Source organism: Lepisma saccharinum, chromosome 26 (assembly GCF_977018435.1).
Source record: "Lepisma saccharinum chromosome 26, izLepSacc3.1, whole genome shotgun sequence".
NCBI classification, from domain to species: domain Eukaryota; kingdom Metazoa; phylum Arthropoda; class Insecta; order Zygentoma; family Lepismatidae; genus Lepisma; species Lepisma saccharinum.
In genome coordinates, this window is record NC_139254.1 from 52,032,364 (window position 1) to 52,051,229 (window position 18,866).

The following is an 18,866-nucleotide window of genomic DNA, read 5'->3' on the forward strand; positions in this document are numbered from 1 at the left end:
GATTTTCGGTTTCCAATACTTAAAAAACGAAATATACATTTCTGATATTACGATGACCCCAAATTTGAACTATGTTTGCCTAACCTGACCTAACCTATCCTTACCGTGATAGGTTTGTGGGGCTATGCGTGAATGCTTTGTGGGGCACCGTAAAAAATTGTCAGTTTCATAGCACTTGAGCGACAAATTTTAACTGCACAATCGTGATCAATTGTCATAAATTATTGACTATGCGAAATATGAACGAATGCCCTGTATTATTATACATTATTACCCAACTAAAAGTTACTAAAAAAAACTTAGGAAAGAAAGAACTTCATTTCCTACCTTCAAAGTCGCCATCTTCCTCATACCATGCAGATTACTGAACAAGTGAACACTACGTTGAAGATTCTATGCTTGTATATGGAGAACAATCGCGGTAACTGAAAAGCTTATTTTACAACTTCTGCATGTCAATTAACAATGTCAACACGTCACCCCCACATGTTAACCTCAGATACTTCATCGGGACTACGCATTTTGTGAGTATAAGAAGTAGGATAGAAATTACATTTCGTTTTTTTCAGTATTAGAAACACAAATCTTCCAGTACATAATGAGCAATCGTGCATTGTCGGTTGTGATCACGGACCCTCCTTTTTTTTGGAAATTCCACACGTGACCACCAAATATTAACTGCAGATTCGTGATTAGAAGTCCTAAATTATTGAGTATGCGAAATATGAACGAAATCGGGAAATTGTCTGGTATTGCAAAATCTTACCTTAAATCTTAATAAACTGCCTTGGTCCGCAACTTTAGTGTTTTTAATATGGAAAAAAGGCTAAATTATATTACTTTTTTAAGAAGAGTTTATTAACAATAGGAATAATAACTTACGTTTTGTGATTCAAGTATGTCATACCCTCATGTGTACACAAAAGAACAAAAAAGACAGAACTGAAATGTCCTGTGTACATTTGGAGAAATGATGTGTTCATTGCTGCCATATGGTGGTGGTTGATACATCAACTGCCTGTTCGTAGCGCAATATATGTGGTTGCCGATACATTAACCATCCATAGAAGGTTAAAATTAACAATTTATATTCCATTCTTGGCAAACAGGTAGGGTAGTGGTAAAATCCAGTGGCAGTACGCTACGTACCGTTTTCAAGGTACAAAACACAACATAACGGAAACTCACCCAAGGCCCACACTGCCTGTTCACAAACATTTTGATGAGTTGAGTGTAGCAACTGGAGAAAGAGAGGCACTGCACCAGCAGCTACCACCGACTGAGTCTGAGCAGATGTCCCACTTGCAATGTTTGTCAGAGCCCAGGCCGCTTCAAACTGCAGTGACGGACTGAGAATAAACAAACACTAATATAAGTAACTTAATCTACGCACCTTGCTTAATATCACCTCAATAAATTCCTTACGTTACACTTACAGAGGCAGTCTGCTACCACAAGCAGCTTTACATTGTTATATAAAAATATACACTGTGTGTTATGACCTGAAAATTTTACATGGAAAAAAGTTCTGATGCCCAGCATAACACTCACAATGTATAAACTACACAAGGGAAAGAGATATGATCAGAATACATTTCAAACATTGAAAAATATATGTGTATATTTATATGTACTGTGCCGAACCACACACCACTTTCCACATTTTCTTTTTAAAAAATCATACTGTGATCTAAATTTTAAAAATTCAATTCAGATCAAAAGTTATTTCATAAAAATATAATTTTTTTCGCCCCTAGTGCTAACAGTATTTACTTGAAAAGTGATTTTATCCAAGTGTTGCAAGTAATATAGTAAAAGCTTCATACTTACTTATCATGACACTCAAGGCAATGGACAAGAATTGGTAATATACCACTTTGAATGAGAGCGTCAATGGGTGGATTCCTGTCAGAAGACAAAAGTTTTCGTGCAGATTGGACAGCGTTGAGCTGAACAGACGGTTTGTCGCTTGCTGCATTCTGTACGAGCTGCTCCAGATTTGTGTTTGCTAATCCCCTGTCCAGGTCTTCATCATCTGAAAGAAAAGAAATCCTGGTGTAGAGCAGCAGTTCCTAATATGTGGCAAGTGGAGCCTTGAAAGAGGGTCCGTGAAAGGTAACGCACTTCATACTTGCTGCAAAGATTAAGGTCAGAGGGAACAGTTTTGTGTCCAACTAAAGATATTGTTTAACAAAAAGTATCATTAGTCTGTTATACATTGGAAAAAAGTGCAGCCAATATACAATCTCTGCTTAGGGATTTCATTAATTCTGTCATTTAAAAGAGTCGGAGCTGGCCCCCGTGTCGGAGTGGTTAGCACATCACGCTATGACGCCAGGGATCCCAGGTTCAAATCCTTGCCTGGGAAAAAGATGTTTGCGTGTCCATTCATCAATTTCATCATATCATCACACATCCCCATTTTTCACATATTAACCTTTAAACAGCCAATGGGTCACATATGACCCATGGTGCCGATTACAACATTCACGTGCCTTTAGGACCTTCATACTTGTATGTGAGGTTGTAAACGCTGACAGATGTTGAGATAAGACTTTGAAATGTCATGTGGAAGAACCCCCCCCCCCCTTTATCTAATATGCAAATTAGCTATTTTTAGCTGTATATATTGCGTCATATTTCAGCCTGTATGAGAACTATGGACTTCAAACAAGTTTCACTTTGTTGCAAAACGTCTACTCTTTGAAAACAATGCAAAAGTTTGCGCCCTTTTTCCAAAATAAGAAGAGAAGAGGGGAGCGAACGCCAGATATTTTTTTCATTGAAATTTGGGGACTTGACCCCTCCCAACCCCTTTTTTTTCTCTTGGGCTTTCAGAATTGTACACGGTCGTGTGCCCCGATGTTTTTGCTTTCAAACAAAAGTTATCCGAAGTAGATTGCTCAAATAGTCTCCGAGATATACTAATTTATTCTGTAATATGCAAATTAGCCATTTTTGCCAAAATGCACGATTGTACATATTGCGTCATATTTCAGCCTGTATGAGGACTAGACACTTGAAAGAAGTTTCCCTTTGTTGCAAAAGGTCTATTCTTTGAAAACAATGCAAAAGTTTGAGCCCTTTTTCCAAAATAAGGGGAGAAGAGGGGGCGAATGCTAGATCTTTTTCATTGAAATTTGGGGACTTGGCCCCTCCCAACCCCGTTTTTCTCACTTGGGCTTTCTGAATTGTACACGGTCGCATGCTCCAATGTTCTTGCTTTCAAACAAAAGTTATCCGAAGTAGATTGCTCAAATAGTCTCAGAGATATAACGTTTTTCTGAAATAAATTTAAAAATTGCACGCAAAGGCCATGGCGAGAAAGGGATTACTTTCGAAAACCGGCCCAGCTGTTTAAAGGTTAACCAAAAGTGGCACAAAAGTGAAGTAAAATAAATCAAATCAAAGCAAAAAAATCAGTGAATGAATTAATCAATGGTTATGATTAAGAACAGTGTTTGTGTTAACTTTCCAAGTAAGAACTATGTTGTTTGCAGAAACAAAGAAAAATAGCAATACTTTGTTCATTTGTATTTTGTTGGCACACAACTTTTTACACAATATTTTAACTGTTCAACTATTCTAACAGTCTTCATTTGCTGGGTTTCAAACAGAAATGCCATGCAAACCTACTGTTATATCACACAAATGCCAGTAAAATACTCTAACTGGTATCATAAATGTGTTATTTACAACAAGTCATGTTGGACAAAGGTGCAAGTCATGTTTCAACGACACTAACATTTGCCTATGGTTATATGAAAGATTGCAGGAGCCAAACTGCGGTGGGATTCACTACACTGCCTCTACATATTCTTTTTTCCATACTTGAAATGGCCTTCTGTAAGTAAAGACATATCTATAGATATGATTCAACTAAGGAGGAGACTAATTTAATTGAAACTGAAAGAAAATTCAAGCCACAGGAAGTAATTACCACAACGTGCATGCACCATGGATGCTCTTATAACACGAAATCCCCTTCTTTGCATTCTGCCTTCTTACACAAACCAAGACATCAATCAGAAAAATAAATGCTTCAAGAATGAAATTGTGAATGTAATTTATTAACATGTTACTAACAATTGTATCTGAGCAACACATTGCTTGGTTACTTATGCTAGACAATCAAAACTTTAAATCTGCTTTAGAAGAAGATTTCTTGAGTTAATGCATAGTACACTGAATATGAAAATTTATAGGGAAGAAGGAATGGTTTTTATATTTTAGGCAAACATATTGTTAAAATATACATTGAAGGTAGCTGCACCCATTCAACTATATTCTATTGAATTTTTAAAAATCCAGTGAAAGAAATAAAGAAAAATGGATAGATCCAAATATACAGAGATCTTGAGAAATTAAAATAAACCATTCCAATCTATTCAAATTTAGTATATATTAGTATATTATATATTTTATATATATTTAGTATTATATTAATATATATAATCCGTATGTCCTATACATAGGAAACTTGATCTTTCACAAATGTCATAACACTTCAAAATGATCATTATTGCAAATTTAAAAAAACAAACTATTTATGTATGTGCAGTAGCACATTCTAAACACATTTTTCATGCATTCTAATTTGCGAAGAAACTCAAATTTGCCATAAAATGTGACCTTTTTTGGGGAAATTCAACACATTTTAAGCTTACACTACAAATAACACGGAAATTCAAGCTTCATTGTATATTAGGCTTAAAAAAATATAATGTAACATCTTTACACATGTATAATGTGCATGTTTTCCAAATTTTTTTTTACATAAATAAAAACTATGGTTCCTGTTATCTGTGTAATAATTCCAACACGAAACCACATGTAAAAGGTAAGTTTCCCCACATATTTGTCATGCAAGAAATGGGAAATAACTTCCTTAAAAATAGTTTCCAACATATGAGTCATGAACAGGCATAGGTCATGTGACTTATAAATTAAAATAGTAGTTTTAGGTATATTTGCCAGAAAACTATGCGGCTATACTGTATAAGCGACCCTTGTGTTTTACCATTTCGACATTAAAATAATATATGTTCACTAATAGTACTTAATTCATGCATCTTTAATTGGCACTGTGCATTTTTCAATTGGACGTTCCTGTTCTGCGAAAGAATATATACTTTCTTACAGGCCATTCGGTTTAGCTTGAGCTGTGGCCTTCAGCTGCGCAGAAGCCTGCCATCAGTGTGATGATACGAGAGTTCAACTGAGATCAGAGTTAACAATTATATATACATCCGTAATCTGAATTCAGAGCTTACAGGTAGGGATGTTCAGTACTTACTGGTGCCTGCATTTTTTTTTAACCAACAGTTTGAGAAGGTAATGATTCAAGGAAAGAATGACAGAAGATTCTTTTGTTGGTGAAACCCCATTGATTAAGCCAACCCCCCCCCCCCTCCCGGCGAAACAGGCATCCTTCCTCTCCGTGGGGGGGATGAGAAAAAGGGGATGTCACTAGGAGAAAGGTGATTGTTGACCTGTGTTGCTTAGGGTGTTTTATTCAATGGAAGTGGAGGGGAAAACTGGAAATATTGGAGAAAGCAAAGTAATTCACAGTCAGGTTAGAGATATTATCTTAACGTGCATAAGTTTATGAAGAAAGAAGTTGACTGCAGTCATACGTTGAATGTTAAACAAGTGCAAAAACGTGTTTCCGTGGCTACTGGTGCGTCAGTAAGTACTTTGAAATGCATCTTAAGCAAAAATGATCACAAGGGCTTAGTAATGGGTAACAAACCACACAGAAGAAATAAATTTAAAGTGACGTGGACAAATTTGACAAGTGTGCTATTCATAGAACAATTGACAAATTTCACAATCTGAAGGATGCTGTCCTATTTTAGATTTGTAAGTAATTGTTTTAATGACACAAAAGCATATAGCCTTAGCCAGTTTCATATCTAGTAGAATTGTAACTTCAGCAAATTGCAGCACTGATCTTATGAGTCACGTGATGCCTTCTGCAGACAAACATTTCCTGCTTAGCGCATGCCAGAGCTCAGGCTAAACCGAATGTGCTGTACATTACTTACTGTAGCTTCTTTCCCTTATCGGAATCCATGCTGTAAATACACAATATTGACAGGTCAAACTTTTGATTCTTAACGTGGATATATATGCAATTTTCCACGAGGAATCACAGTCTTTATTTCGTCTTTACGATTTTTGTTTTATTTTTGGATATTTATTTCTATATTTTTAACTACAAATTACTTTCGTCTTTTTCGAATTTGTATGGGAAATATAAAGTTTTGGTTATATTATTGTCATTTCACTGCTTTTGATTTGTTGTGGGTCTAGTAATAATACTTTCAGTGTTAAGTTTGTTTCTTGGCAGGTTTCACTTGAGTCTCCTTTATTGCGGAACGAGAGAGCATGCCCCGCTGATCAAACCTTTGCTTCTTAGAGTGTATATATGCGAGGTTAGGTTAGGTTATGAGGGTGGCCACTCTAGGACCATCATAAAATTCAAGTATAATTCCCGGTTGCCGTCCAAAAATTCAAGAGTAGACAAGCAGATGTTTCCTCTATTTCAACCTCTCACCACCCAAACACATACACACACGCATATACAAATATATGAACAATATAAAGGGTCTGTGCGATTCCAATGTATCCAAAAATTAAATTCAACAGAATGGTATATATATGTATATTAAGGGGCACAGTTTACATTCGCAATTTTGCATACTCATAAACGTCGTAATCTATGAGAAATTGTTAATTGTATAGAAATTTCAAATTTGCCGAATGAACTTCAAGATATCTTGCAATAATCTTCCATACGTCAGATAGATTGTTCTGCCAAGGACACTAACAAAGAATTCTGTTTTGTACTCAACACAGCTTTCTTTTCTTGCCTCGATAAAAATAGAAGCTAAACTGCAAAAAACTTGCCTCAGGACATTAATAAATATGAATAAATTCAATGCAATTTGGATTCAACTACCAAGAAAAAGTGAATGAGAGAATCATCCCTAGGGGTGGGAATGGGTGACATTTCTTTCTCTCTCTCTCCATCTTTCTCTATTTGCTTCCTTCTTCTTTCCTTAGTTCCACCCACTCGCTTTCTTTCCTTCTCTGCCTTTCCCCTTGCCTCCTCCACACCCCTGGCCGAAAAGGGAGAGAGAGAGAGAGAGCATTTTCTTTCCCTCTTTCAATTATTTTTTCTATCTTTCCCTTTATCTCTCTGTTTTCCCCCTTCTTTTTTCTTTCCCTCTCTCTTTTCTCACTTCTTCTCCCTCTCTTTTGGAGAGAGAGAGGGAGAGAGAAAATTCATCAAAGTTGCAATTTTTCACGTCTACAGATAAAAATTCAAGCAGAATTCATGCATAACTCCCAGAGCCAATAATTCTCGGTGAGTAGCCATCCTGGTTAGGTTACATCATTTTATTGTTTGTGCATTTGGAAGGGTATTTTGCACGTAAATTACGCTCATTAAGTTTCATTTATAATGGAGGTGCCTAAAATTTCATGCTACGTTTTTTCCTCACCCTAACCAGATATACATTTTCCCACTTCATTCGAACCCAAGCCTATGCTTAAACATGGGTAGATGGATCGAAATCCATGGAAGGGGTCCAATTTGCAATATAACTCTTATTATCTTCCCACAATCAAGTTTGGAAATGCTGCTGCCAACGCACTTACATCATCTGTTGCTCTGTCGAGAAGGCAAAATGAAAGTGACCTATCATTTCAAGAATACTTCTCAATATTTACAACACGAGTCTATGGTAACAATATTTTGACGGAAAACTCTGATGAATCAATGCTTGTAATTTGATTGGAATACTCATCCAATAATATTAATCAGTATATTGAACACCATGCCCCAAGCACAGTACCATGAAAGCACATTTATAGTAGAGGAAATAAACAATTTCAGCTGGAAATAATTGCAACACAAATGTTTTTTTTGCCAGATTGTGCAGAATGGTATAGTGAATAATATATTAAAAATCAGCCATTCAAATGTTTGGGTAAAATATGCCATCTTGGAAAATGGCAGCAAAAATTCCCCTTACAAATTGAAAAATTATATCTCGAACATGGTGCATTGTACAAAAAAAGTTAAGATAACCAAAATGAAAGAGCAGAAAATTTGCTTAAATTATGGTTTTTGTTTGATAGAACTACCATACCTCTTAATTGAATTAGAAAGATCCAAATTTTTTCTTTAATTTTTAGAATTAGCGCAAAAGTTTGTTTCTGACAAAAAGCAGAAAATGTGTAAGAAACAGCAAATGTGTAAGAAAATATTACAACCTAAAGTCACTGAACCAAATTCACAGCTTATGATTTCCTCTAGAGATTGTTTTTACTTTCGTGCCTTTAGTCAGGGGTTGAGAAGATATGTAGTAGTTTAATGCAGATGTGTGTTTCCTTAATTTACGTGTTCCAATTCAACGCCATTTGCTGCAAGGACTGGACCCTCCATTGTGCCGTTTTTGTGACGTCGTTTTAAGTGTCTGACACATTCTTCTTGAATGTACCGACTTAAATTACCTCAGACAGTTTTTAAACTCCCTAACTATTTGTCATCCGTAATGGCTGACGATGACAGGTTGGGTGACATGCACTTGCAGAACAGATGTTGCCCTTATGTGGCAAAAGGAGAACATACGCATAACTGATTAAAGACGTAAACTCCACTTCCCCATATGCTCGGCTCTAATAAAATTCCTAAGAATATCGAGAATCCTAATGTATTGCAGCCGCAGAGGAGCAGTATCCTGTTATCTTTCAAAGTTGAACCAAATGTAGATAAAGATTTTTCAGCATCTCACACCTTGAACTTACATTAGCTCTACTTCTGAACTGAGAAGGCCAATTATTATTGAACGTATGTCAGAAATATGTTTATCTGCAATGCACTTTGCTTCCTTAAGTAGTATGAAGAGTGCTGCATAAACTATAAAATGACCCCTTGTGCCTCTGACTATGGTTTTTCAGATTGATATGATTTGTATTAGTTTATATTGTAGTTTTTCTGCCACTTTTGGCTAATCGCAAGATGAGGACCGATGATGATAAGGTGAGATGGATGAAGGGAAAATATGCATGACAACACAAGCCCCAGAGAGGATTATACTGACTGCGAGTTCAGATGGCAGAGCTTTGCTAGTCTTCAAAATGCAGTCCAAAGTGTACTACTTGAAAGTAAGGGGCCTTTTCCACTGATCATAGGTTCAACAGTATTATCTCCGTAAATGATCTCGGGGATTAGTTAAAGGCCTGAATCTTACATTAGATAACCAACACATCTCATGAAACTCATATTGACATGAAGACCATACAGCCTTAATATGAGCTGCTTCAGAGGATTATCAGAGTCCTCACTGGCTACGATACAGAGCGCTTTCAGAAATATTGGTTGATCAAATGTGATTATGTTTGTGCGATTTACCTCTTTGATTGTCCACAAATATAGTGCAATGTGGATTGAATGCATATCTGGAAGTAAAGAAATTGCTGGTTTCCCTGGATATCACCTATTTAGATTTGCCACAGGACCTGCCACGGACAGACTCGTGTTGTGTTGTCCATGTGTGTTTGTGATTGTCCATCAGGTACCCATTGATTTTGAGGCTGGGTGAGCACCAGAATCAGACACCCTACTGACTACACCACCGCAGCTCTACAGCACAAGTCTACACAATACAATGCATTAAAGCATATAGACAAATTTATAAGTAGAAAATACAGGGTGTTTAAGAAAAGAATGACCCAATTTAAAAACATTATATTTAGTGATGAAAACAAATTACAAAAATGAAACAAAGTGCAAAATACTCACAAAATGATAAAGTGTTAAGCCCCTATCACACGGAACTAGATTTCTAGTAGGAATGCTCTAGTTGACGCTGGACTGAATACCCATTTGCTAGTTTTCGCCTCACACGGTACTTGTTATACCGTACTTGTCGATAGTCTTTCGTTTCCATAATGGCGGTCGCGCGAGATGTAAACAACGTATCACTTCACACTTTTAAAATACGATAACTATCCAACCGAGAGGAATATCGCATCGCATTAAATGGTTTTAGGTAGAGAAGAACGGCGCTGATAGAATACGTACTTTACAACGTTTACTATACACGTATGGAAGAATATTTTAGCTTTTTCAATTGTAAACTTGCCTTTCGTGTTGTATGCACTCGGAAGCCACAGACAAAAAAAGGCTACTTTACAAACTCACAGAATATCTTCACATGGCCAAACTTTGCTCTGATTGGCTGTTCCACAGAATCTAGTCGAAGAAGTTAGTAGCAATTAGAACATGTCCTATTCCTCAAAACCAGTCAAGCAGTCAGCCAGGCGGCCATGATTACTACCCAGAAAGTTAGTTCATCGCCAACTAACTAGAAATCCAGTTCCGTGTGATAGGGGCTTTAGCAATGTTATTACAAGTGCTCTATGTGTCCTCCATCAGCCACACGGACAACATCAAGTCGATAGCTAAATTCATCCCACACTTTTTGCAAGGTAACTTCTTCTACTGTAGTCACTGCTGCTGATATCCTGTGTTTGAGTTTGTCTAGATCACGAGCTAACGGTGGAACAAAAACAAGTTCCTTCACGTATCCCCACAAGAAGTCACATGGCGTCATGTCTGTATATCTTGGAGGCCAAGAGTGTAGGGCATTGTCACGGGCTCCCGTACGCCCTATCCAGGATTGAGGCAGTGTGTCATTGAGGAATTGTCGTACGTTGTTGTGCCAGTGTGGTGGGGCTCCATCCTGTTGAAATATGAAATCATCCGAGTCCTCGTGAAGTTGCGGAAAAAGCGAGGTCTGCGGCATTTCAAGATAGCTCACTCCCGTCACTGTGTTTTCCTCAAAAAAGAATGGGCCACAAATGGTGTGAGAAATTGCACAAAAAAAGTTTACTTTTGGTGAATCTCGCTCATGTTCTACGATTGCGTGAGGATTCTGGAGCACCCATATCTGCATGTTATGACGGTTAACTTTACTGCTTACATGAAATGTAGCTTCATCAGCCTCGGTAAAAATCTGTCGTCTTCCATGTCCACTAACAGAGCATTGCTAAACTCTACACGTTTCCTTTTATCACCAACACGAAGAGCTTGCACTAGTTGTAATCAGTCCGATTACAGACCAAACGTTGCCTTAACAAGCGCCAGACAGTCGTATGAGGAATTGCAAGTTCTCTGCTGGCACGGCGAGTAGACTTTCATGGGCTTCGCTCAAACACTTGCTTAATTCTTTGCAAACTTTCATCAGAAGTGAAAGGTCGACCTGAACTCTTACCCTTGCATAAACATCCTGTTTCTTCAAACTGGTGATACCAGCGACGAATGTTCTCTGGCAAAGGCAGATCAATCCCAAAATGCTGACGAAAAGCATGCTGGACTGTAATCACTGAATCAGTCTTGCTAAACTGCAAAACACAAAAAGCCTTTTGTTGAGCGGTCGCCATCTTGCAACAGATTAAGGTTATTGACAGGTTCAACGCACGGAGTGGCATTTCCGGCAATTCCCTAAAATTGTAGGCCACGCCCATTCGAGCAACACAACTTTCATTCACGGGATGTCCATCGTTTTACAATCTTTTTGAAACATGGTGTAACATATTCTAAGAGAGTGTTGAATGAATTACCGAGATCATAAAATAAATTATTTAGATGCTCAGAATAAGTAATTGAATGCATGAAAAAATTACAATTATTATGAATTATATTAATTAACAACTATAATGATGTATGAAAAAATTCTGTTAGTCAAATACAATTGCATTTAAATGAGGGATAATTAATTTTATGAGTTTAATATCAGACTTTATTTAAAAAATAGAAACTTGAATATCCAAAAATTAAAACAAATATCATAAATAAAGAAAGCGATTCCTCATGGAAAATCGCATATATATCCATTTTAAGAAGTAAAAGTTTGATCTGGCAATACTGCATGTTTACAGCATGGATCCGATATGGGAAAGAAGATACATTAAGTAATGTAAGAAAGTATACACTGTTACCATCCGTCACCGGACACCCCTCAAAAAGTGCTCGGGATCGTCTGTACACGTCATACAACCTATAAAAGGCGTTGCCGGTTGAGAATACACTCATACCAGCTACAGCAGTCAACATGGACAGACGACGCGAACTGAGTGAGGCAGATCAACAGATCGTGACCGTCTATGCTTGAAACGTGTGAAGTCCAACCGGAAAGAGTCGTTACAGATGGTGGCACAGGAGATTCGATCAGCTTCCAGTAGTGCTGCAAGTGATCGTACTGTCCGCTGGGAGATCGTCGCACTTGGTTTTCATTATCTTGCAGCAATTCACAGCCTGCAATGCGACCCGTCGGTTACAGTGGCGCAAGCAACGCCGCCATTGGACTCTCGAACAATGGAAATCCGTCCTATGGAGTGATGAACCGTGCTACCAGATGTGGCAGTCCAATGGACATGTGTGGGTGTGGCGTATGCCCGGTGAATGCTGTTTACAGGACTGTATCGTACCCAGAGTGAAATTCTGGCAGAGGTGGCATCATGGTGTGGTCCTGCTTTTCGTGCTATGGTCTTGGTCCTTTTGTTTTAGTTCGGGAAAACATGAATGCTGATGCGTACCAAAAAGTTCTGGACAATTCTGCGCTACTGACATTGTGGGGACAATTCGGTATTGACCCATACCTGTTTCAGCACGACAATGCTCCATGTCATATGGCAGGCATTATCAACACGTGGTTCGAGGAATGGGTGTGCAAAAACTTCATTGGCCAGCCTAAAGTCCAGATATCAATCCCTTTGAACACTTTTGGGACGAGTTTGAGCACTGCTTCAGAGCCAGGCCATGCCACCCAAAAAACACCACTGAGCTGTTTTCTGCTTTGCAGGAGGAATGGGGCAAGATTCCCTGTTGACATGTATCACAAATTGGTGGAAAGTCTTCCTCGAAGGGTTACGGATGTCATTGCGGCAAAAGGTGACTGGCCCTACACGATACTGATGTGGTGCATCGACCGGATTAACCCGAGAAAGCCCAATGTCACCTGTAGGTGACAGCTTTTTAATATTTTTTTTTTATTGTATGCTGTGGCCGGGCACATATTTTTTCTATGTCAAACTGTTCATTCACATTTTCTCAACTAAATTTTTGCAATTTTGAACTGAGGAACATCTTGTGGAACTTCCTGGAACTATTGAGGTAAAGACGGCTGCCCTTAGGAAGGATGACACATCACCTGCTCCTGAAGAAGGACATTGAAAAACATCAAAATGGTAAGATGATTAGAAATTTATTACTTTTACTTTCTCTTAAAGGTTGAAGGTTTATGTCTGGTAAATATAAATTTTCTGCATGAACAATAAGTTGGTGTAATTGTTGAATAAATTTGTAGTGTCACCTGTAGGTGACATTGGGCTTTGGAAGTCATAAATGTATAAAGGACTAGGACATAATTGCATTTTAGCGTTAATTTTTATAATTATAATTGCAATAATAATAATATAATTGCAATAAATATTGTAACAATGATGTAATAAAAATAATAATAAAATATAATTTTAATAATTTTAGTCCTATAGTGAGTAATGATTTATAATTATTGTAAAAACAAGAATAAAAACATTGATACTTGAAAAATAAACACAAAGAAAATGCTTTCCTCATCAATAATAATGATAAATCTTGGGGGCAAAACAATGCTATAGTATCTTATTCTGATATACACTGTAATGCTGTGGTATGTGTATTACAGTCTAGTACTAATAAAAAAATAATACAAATTTTGAACATTGAATCTACTATCATTTCAGGTTGAATTTGGATGAAGCATTACAACTTATTGAAGAAAATGATGATGACATTGATGAAGTTCTTTTCCCACCTGATAATGATGGATTCACAGATGAAGACAGTGGGGATGAGAATTGCACAGATGTCAATCGCCTTACTCCAGCAATGCTCCTCGCCAAGGTGGAAGTTGTCACAAGAAGTTATCATGATTCACAAGAGACCGCAACAATTGATGCTAGTGGAATCGGGAGGGCATGTTCATGGGTGGCATTGATCATCTCGACCACAACATTCACTCCTTGTGGGTCAGTTTCAGGGGTAAAAAGTGGTTGTTTTCCTTGTTTGCCTTTGGAATAGATGCAGCATGCCACAATGCATGGTTAATTTTCAAGAAAATGAATGGCAAAAGTGTGACATATTGTGATTTCCGACGATCACTGGTGGAATCATACTGCCTTTTACATGGAAACCTTCCTTACAGAAGTTCCCAAATTGGTTCTGTGTCCCTGCGTGTACCAAATGAAGTCAGACAAGACATCAACATTGCAGAACATGTGCAGGTAGAGTGTTCTCAAAGAAGATGTGCACACTGTCACAAGAGGACACGGATAATGTGTATGAGGTGCGGTGTAGCATTACACATACACTGTTCGTACGAATTTCATGCATATACATGAACAGGAAAAAGTGTAAAGTGTAATGTCAAGTTCTGACATTGTTAATATCAACTGTGTTACATAAATATGAGAAGGGAGGTATAAAACAGAGATGTTCCATGGTATAAGTTTCACGTTATGTTCATTTTGGTACCTTGAATGCCCAATGTCACCTACAGGTGACACCCCTGTATTTTCGAGCAGGATAATAAAAACTTTATTTTTTCTTCATTATATTCCATTTTGATGCAAAACCAATAAATCCTGTTAATATGACCACAAAACTCACAGAAATAAAGTCATGGGCTTTCTCGGGTTAACATACTGGTATGGGGTGTCAGGTGACAAATGTCAACATAGTGTATATTATTTCACAGAATAAGAACTTCCCGGTGAAAAATGCAGGGTCGCTTATACAGTATAGCCGCATACTTTTCTGGCAAATATACCTAAAACTACTATTTTAATTTATAAGTCACATGACCTACACCTGTTCATGACTCATATGTTGGAAACTACTTTTAAGGAGGTTATTTCCCATTTCTTGCATGACATAAATATGTGGGGAAACTTACATTTTACGTGTGGTTTCATGTTGGAATTATTACAGAAGATAACAGTAGTTATTATTAAGTAACAAAAAATTGGAAAACATTCACATTATACATGTGTAAATATGCTACATTATATTTTTTGTAAGCCTAATATACAATGAAGCTTGAATTTCCATTGTATTTGTAGTGTAAGCTTAAAATGCGTTGAAATTCCCACATTTTATGGCAAATTTGAGTTTCTTCGCAAATTAGAATGCACGACAAATGTGTTTAGAACGTGCCACTACACATACATAAATCAACAATGAACATTTTTGCAGTGTTATCACATTTGCGAAAGATCAAGTTTCCTATGTATAGGCTATTCTGGATCATATACGGAATTTGAATGGATTGGAGTAGTTTATTCAAATTTCCCAAGTTATCTGCATATTTCAATCTATCCATTTACTTTAATTTCATTCACTGGATTTTTAAAAATTCAATTAATATATATATTTGAATATACCTTCAATGTACAGAGCATTCCCTGACATTCAGTCTTGTAGCGAATGTCAGGGAATGCTCTGTATATTTTAACAATATGTTTTCGTAAAAGATAAAAACCATTCCTTCTTCCCTATAAATTGTCATATTCAGTGTACTATGCATTAACTCAAGAAATCATCTTCTAAGGCAGATTTAAAGTTTTGATTGTCTAGCATAAGTAAACAAACAATGTGTTGCTAAGATACAATTGTTAGTAACATGTTAATATATGACATTCACAATTTCATTCTTGAAGCATTTATTTTTCTGATTGATGTCTTGGTTTGTGTAGGAAGGCAGAATGCATAGAAGGGGATTTCGTGTTATAAGAGCATCCATGGTGGATGCACGTTGTGGTAATTACTTTCTGTGGCTTGAATTTTCTTTGATTCAATTAAATTAGTCTCCTCCTTAGTTGAATCATATCTATAGATATGTCTTGACTTACAGAAGGCCATTTCAAGTATGGAAAGATAATATGTAGAGGCAGTGTACTGAATCCCACCACAGTTTGGCTCCTACAGTCTTTCATATAACCATAGGCAAATGTTAGTATCGTTGAAATATTACTTGCACCTTTATCCAATATGACTTGTTATAAATAACACATTTATGATACCAGTTAGAGTATATTACTGGCATTTGTGTCATATACCAGTAGGTTTGCATGGCATTTCTGTTTGAAACCCAGACTGTTAAAATAGTTGAACAGATAAAATATTGTGTAAAAACAAGTTGTGTGCTAGAAACACCAACAAAATACAAATGAACAAAGTATTGTTAATTTTTTAGTTTCTGTGAGCAGCATAGTTCTTAGCAGGGGCGGATACTGATATTATTGCAGTGTTGCACAATGACATATTTTACCATGAAATTTCATACTTTTTTTTAGTATTTTATCATTGTTTTCCTATTAAATATATTGAACATAAACAAGTAATTTTAGCATTTTGTAGGTTTGGTGCGTATTACTCACAATTCCAGAATATAAAAAAGATGTTACACACTGTACTTATGTATGCGATTATGTTGTACCAATATTTCTTATTGTAGAACGACGTTTTGGAGATTAACCTTTTGGTGCCCAAGGCCATTTTCACATGTAACCCCCTTGATGCCAAAGCCGATTTTGAGCAAAATGCAGAGTTTCAAATAAATGAGTGTAGATCGGAGGCTAATTGCCCTAGAGAGATGAGTGATATACCGTTGTACGCGGACTGAACCAGAGATTTAAGCAAATTCGGCATATATGTGGCAGGGGGAGGGGGCTAACTCTCAAAATTACAAAATTTCGGAAAAAAAAATTTGGTTCTCCCACCCTCCCCTCAAGAAAAAAGTACATGACAGTGTCGACATGCACATGGAAATGATCGCTGACATGTAAGGAACACAAAAATATTTGCATTATTATCATATGACCAATGTAACCCCCTAAAAGGAATGGTCGGCACGCCACTGATTCAAGCTTCAAAATGCAGCGGTACCTTGAAATGACTTTAGCTCAGAGACTATTTGCCCTGGAGATATGAACGATATACCGTTGTACGCAGAATGAATCACAGATGCAGACGATATATAATTTATGCACATTCGGCGTATATATGGAGGGGGAAAGGGGGAAATCCCCTGAAAATACTTTTTTAAAAAATGGGGTTTCTCCCCCCCTGAAAAAAAAGGATATGAAAAGTTCAAAATGCACATAGAAATTATCGCTGGCATGTAAGAAACAAAAATATTTGCATCATTGCCGTATGACCAATGTAACGTGAGTTGTACCCTGAAACGAAAGGCTTGTACGCCACTGTCTCAAGCTTCGGAATTGAGCGAAATGCAGAGTTACATTGAATTGACTACAGCTCAGAAACTAAATGCCCTAGAGATATGAAAGACATACCATTCTACGCAGAATGAATCACAGATTCAGACGATATATAATTTATGCACATTCGACGTACATATAGAGGGGGAAAGGGAGGAAATCCCCTCAAAAATACTTTTCTTAAAAAAAAAATGGTGTTTCCGCCTGCCCCCCCCCCTGGAAAAAAATGTCAAAATGCACAAAATGCAAAATTTATGCAAATTTAGCATATATATGGAGGGGAAAGGGAGAAAACCCCCAAAAATTATTTTAAACAATTGTCACTTCACCCAAAAAATGTCCTCGCACTTGGGCACTAAACGACACCTACGCACAACATTCACGGACGAAAAGCTAGAACGCAGTGAAAAATGAGCGCCGATTCTTGCAGCTGCTTGAAATTCTATTTTTAGACAATGCAGGGTAACCCCTGTCGCAACTTGTGCTAAAAAAACAAAGGTTTCCTTCAGCACGCTTCGAAATTCCATATTCACAACGCAGATTCCACAACCAGTCTTCCCCCCCCCCCCCCCCTTGCTTGCGCCCTCATGGAAAACTTTCATTTTGACATCGGATACTGATAAACAAGCTTCCTTCGAATGCAGTTCACAGGCGGGAGTGAAAAGCATTGCTTTAAAACAACAAAGCTGGTCTTCCTTTGTTAGCAAAAATTTGACCTTGAAAAGAGATGCAAAAAAGAAGTCCCTTTTCCTGCCTTTTCCCCTCCATTTTCATGAAGACAAAAAAATATGCAAAAAAACATTTCTGTTAAATACGTGTGTTAGGAACAATATATATATATAAAAAAAAAAATTGAAATTCTAGCCAAAAATAGAAAAGTTATAACGTAAAAACTACGACCTTGACACAGCATCTCGATCGAGATGCTTGGTACCGGGAGGGTTACATTTGGGTATCTCGATCGAGACGCTTGGGTTCCAAAAGGTTAACTATCCCCTTCTTCAGGTTCGTATGAAAAAACTAGGTACTTAGCATAGTACCACGTCGAAATGTAATATAAGGATTGTGGACAAGGGTTGATGTGGATACATTTCAAATATTATATCCTCGCCCTAGAGGTATATAAAAAGCTAGTCGTTCACTAAAAAAACTTGCACAATAAACCTATTCTTGTGTTAAAAATGTCAAAAAACTAAAAAACCTGCATGAATCACTATACATCTTGCAGGTTCGGCCATTCCTACCCAACTGTGCTTCCTAATCTACATGAAGGTCAGTTCTCCACGAATGTTTTCCTCTCCCCTTTATTTTCTCATTTCCCCTTATCACGTCACAAATCCAACGTAAATTCAAGTTCTTCCCGGGCAGCTTGGATAACTTCCGGAGTGACGTGGAAACCGATATTCGGTTCAATCTTCCACGCTTTGTCCCATTTTTTGAGGAAATTGATCCATCCTTCTTCTAAATTTCCTTCATCCCTATTAAGATTATTCTTCCCCCCTATACAAATATTCGCTGTTTCATACACG

The 18,866-nt window shown here is 37.2% G+C and overlaps 2 protein-coding genes across 3 annotated transcripts in view; one reads left to right on the forward strand and one right to left on the reverse strand.

Moving 5' to 3' along the window:
* Window positions 1-18,866, forward strand: part of LOC145979564 (uncharacterized) — a 420,647-nt gene that overhangs the window by 257,270 nt on the left and 144,511 nt on the right. The window lies entirely within an intron of this gene.
* Kap-alpha3 (karyopherin alpha3) overlaps window positions 1-18,866 on the reverse strand; it is a 53,448-nt gene that overhangs the window by 24,883 nt on the left and 9,699 nt on the right. The window contains exons 1-3 of one of the 2 annotated variants that reach the window (XM_083112727.1): window positions 3,941-4,042; window positions 1,831-2,035; window positions 1,189-1,349 (exon numbers count right to left, since the gene is read on the reverse strand). In XM_083112727.1, coding sequence (XP_082968853.1) covers window positions 1,189-1,349; window positions 1,831-2,035; window positions 3,941-3,995 — 421 coding nt within the window. In that variant the 5' untranslated portion in view covers window positions 3,996-4,042. Of the gene's footprint in view, window positions 1-1,188; window positions 1,350-1,830; window positions 2,036-3,940; window positions 4,043-18,866 lie in introns of those variants that run through there. The other variant, XM_083112726.1, reaches the window with a different exon arrangement.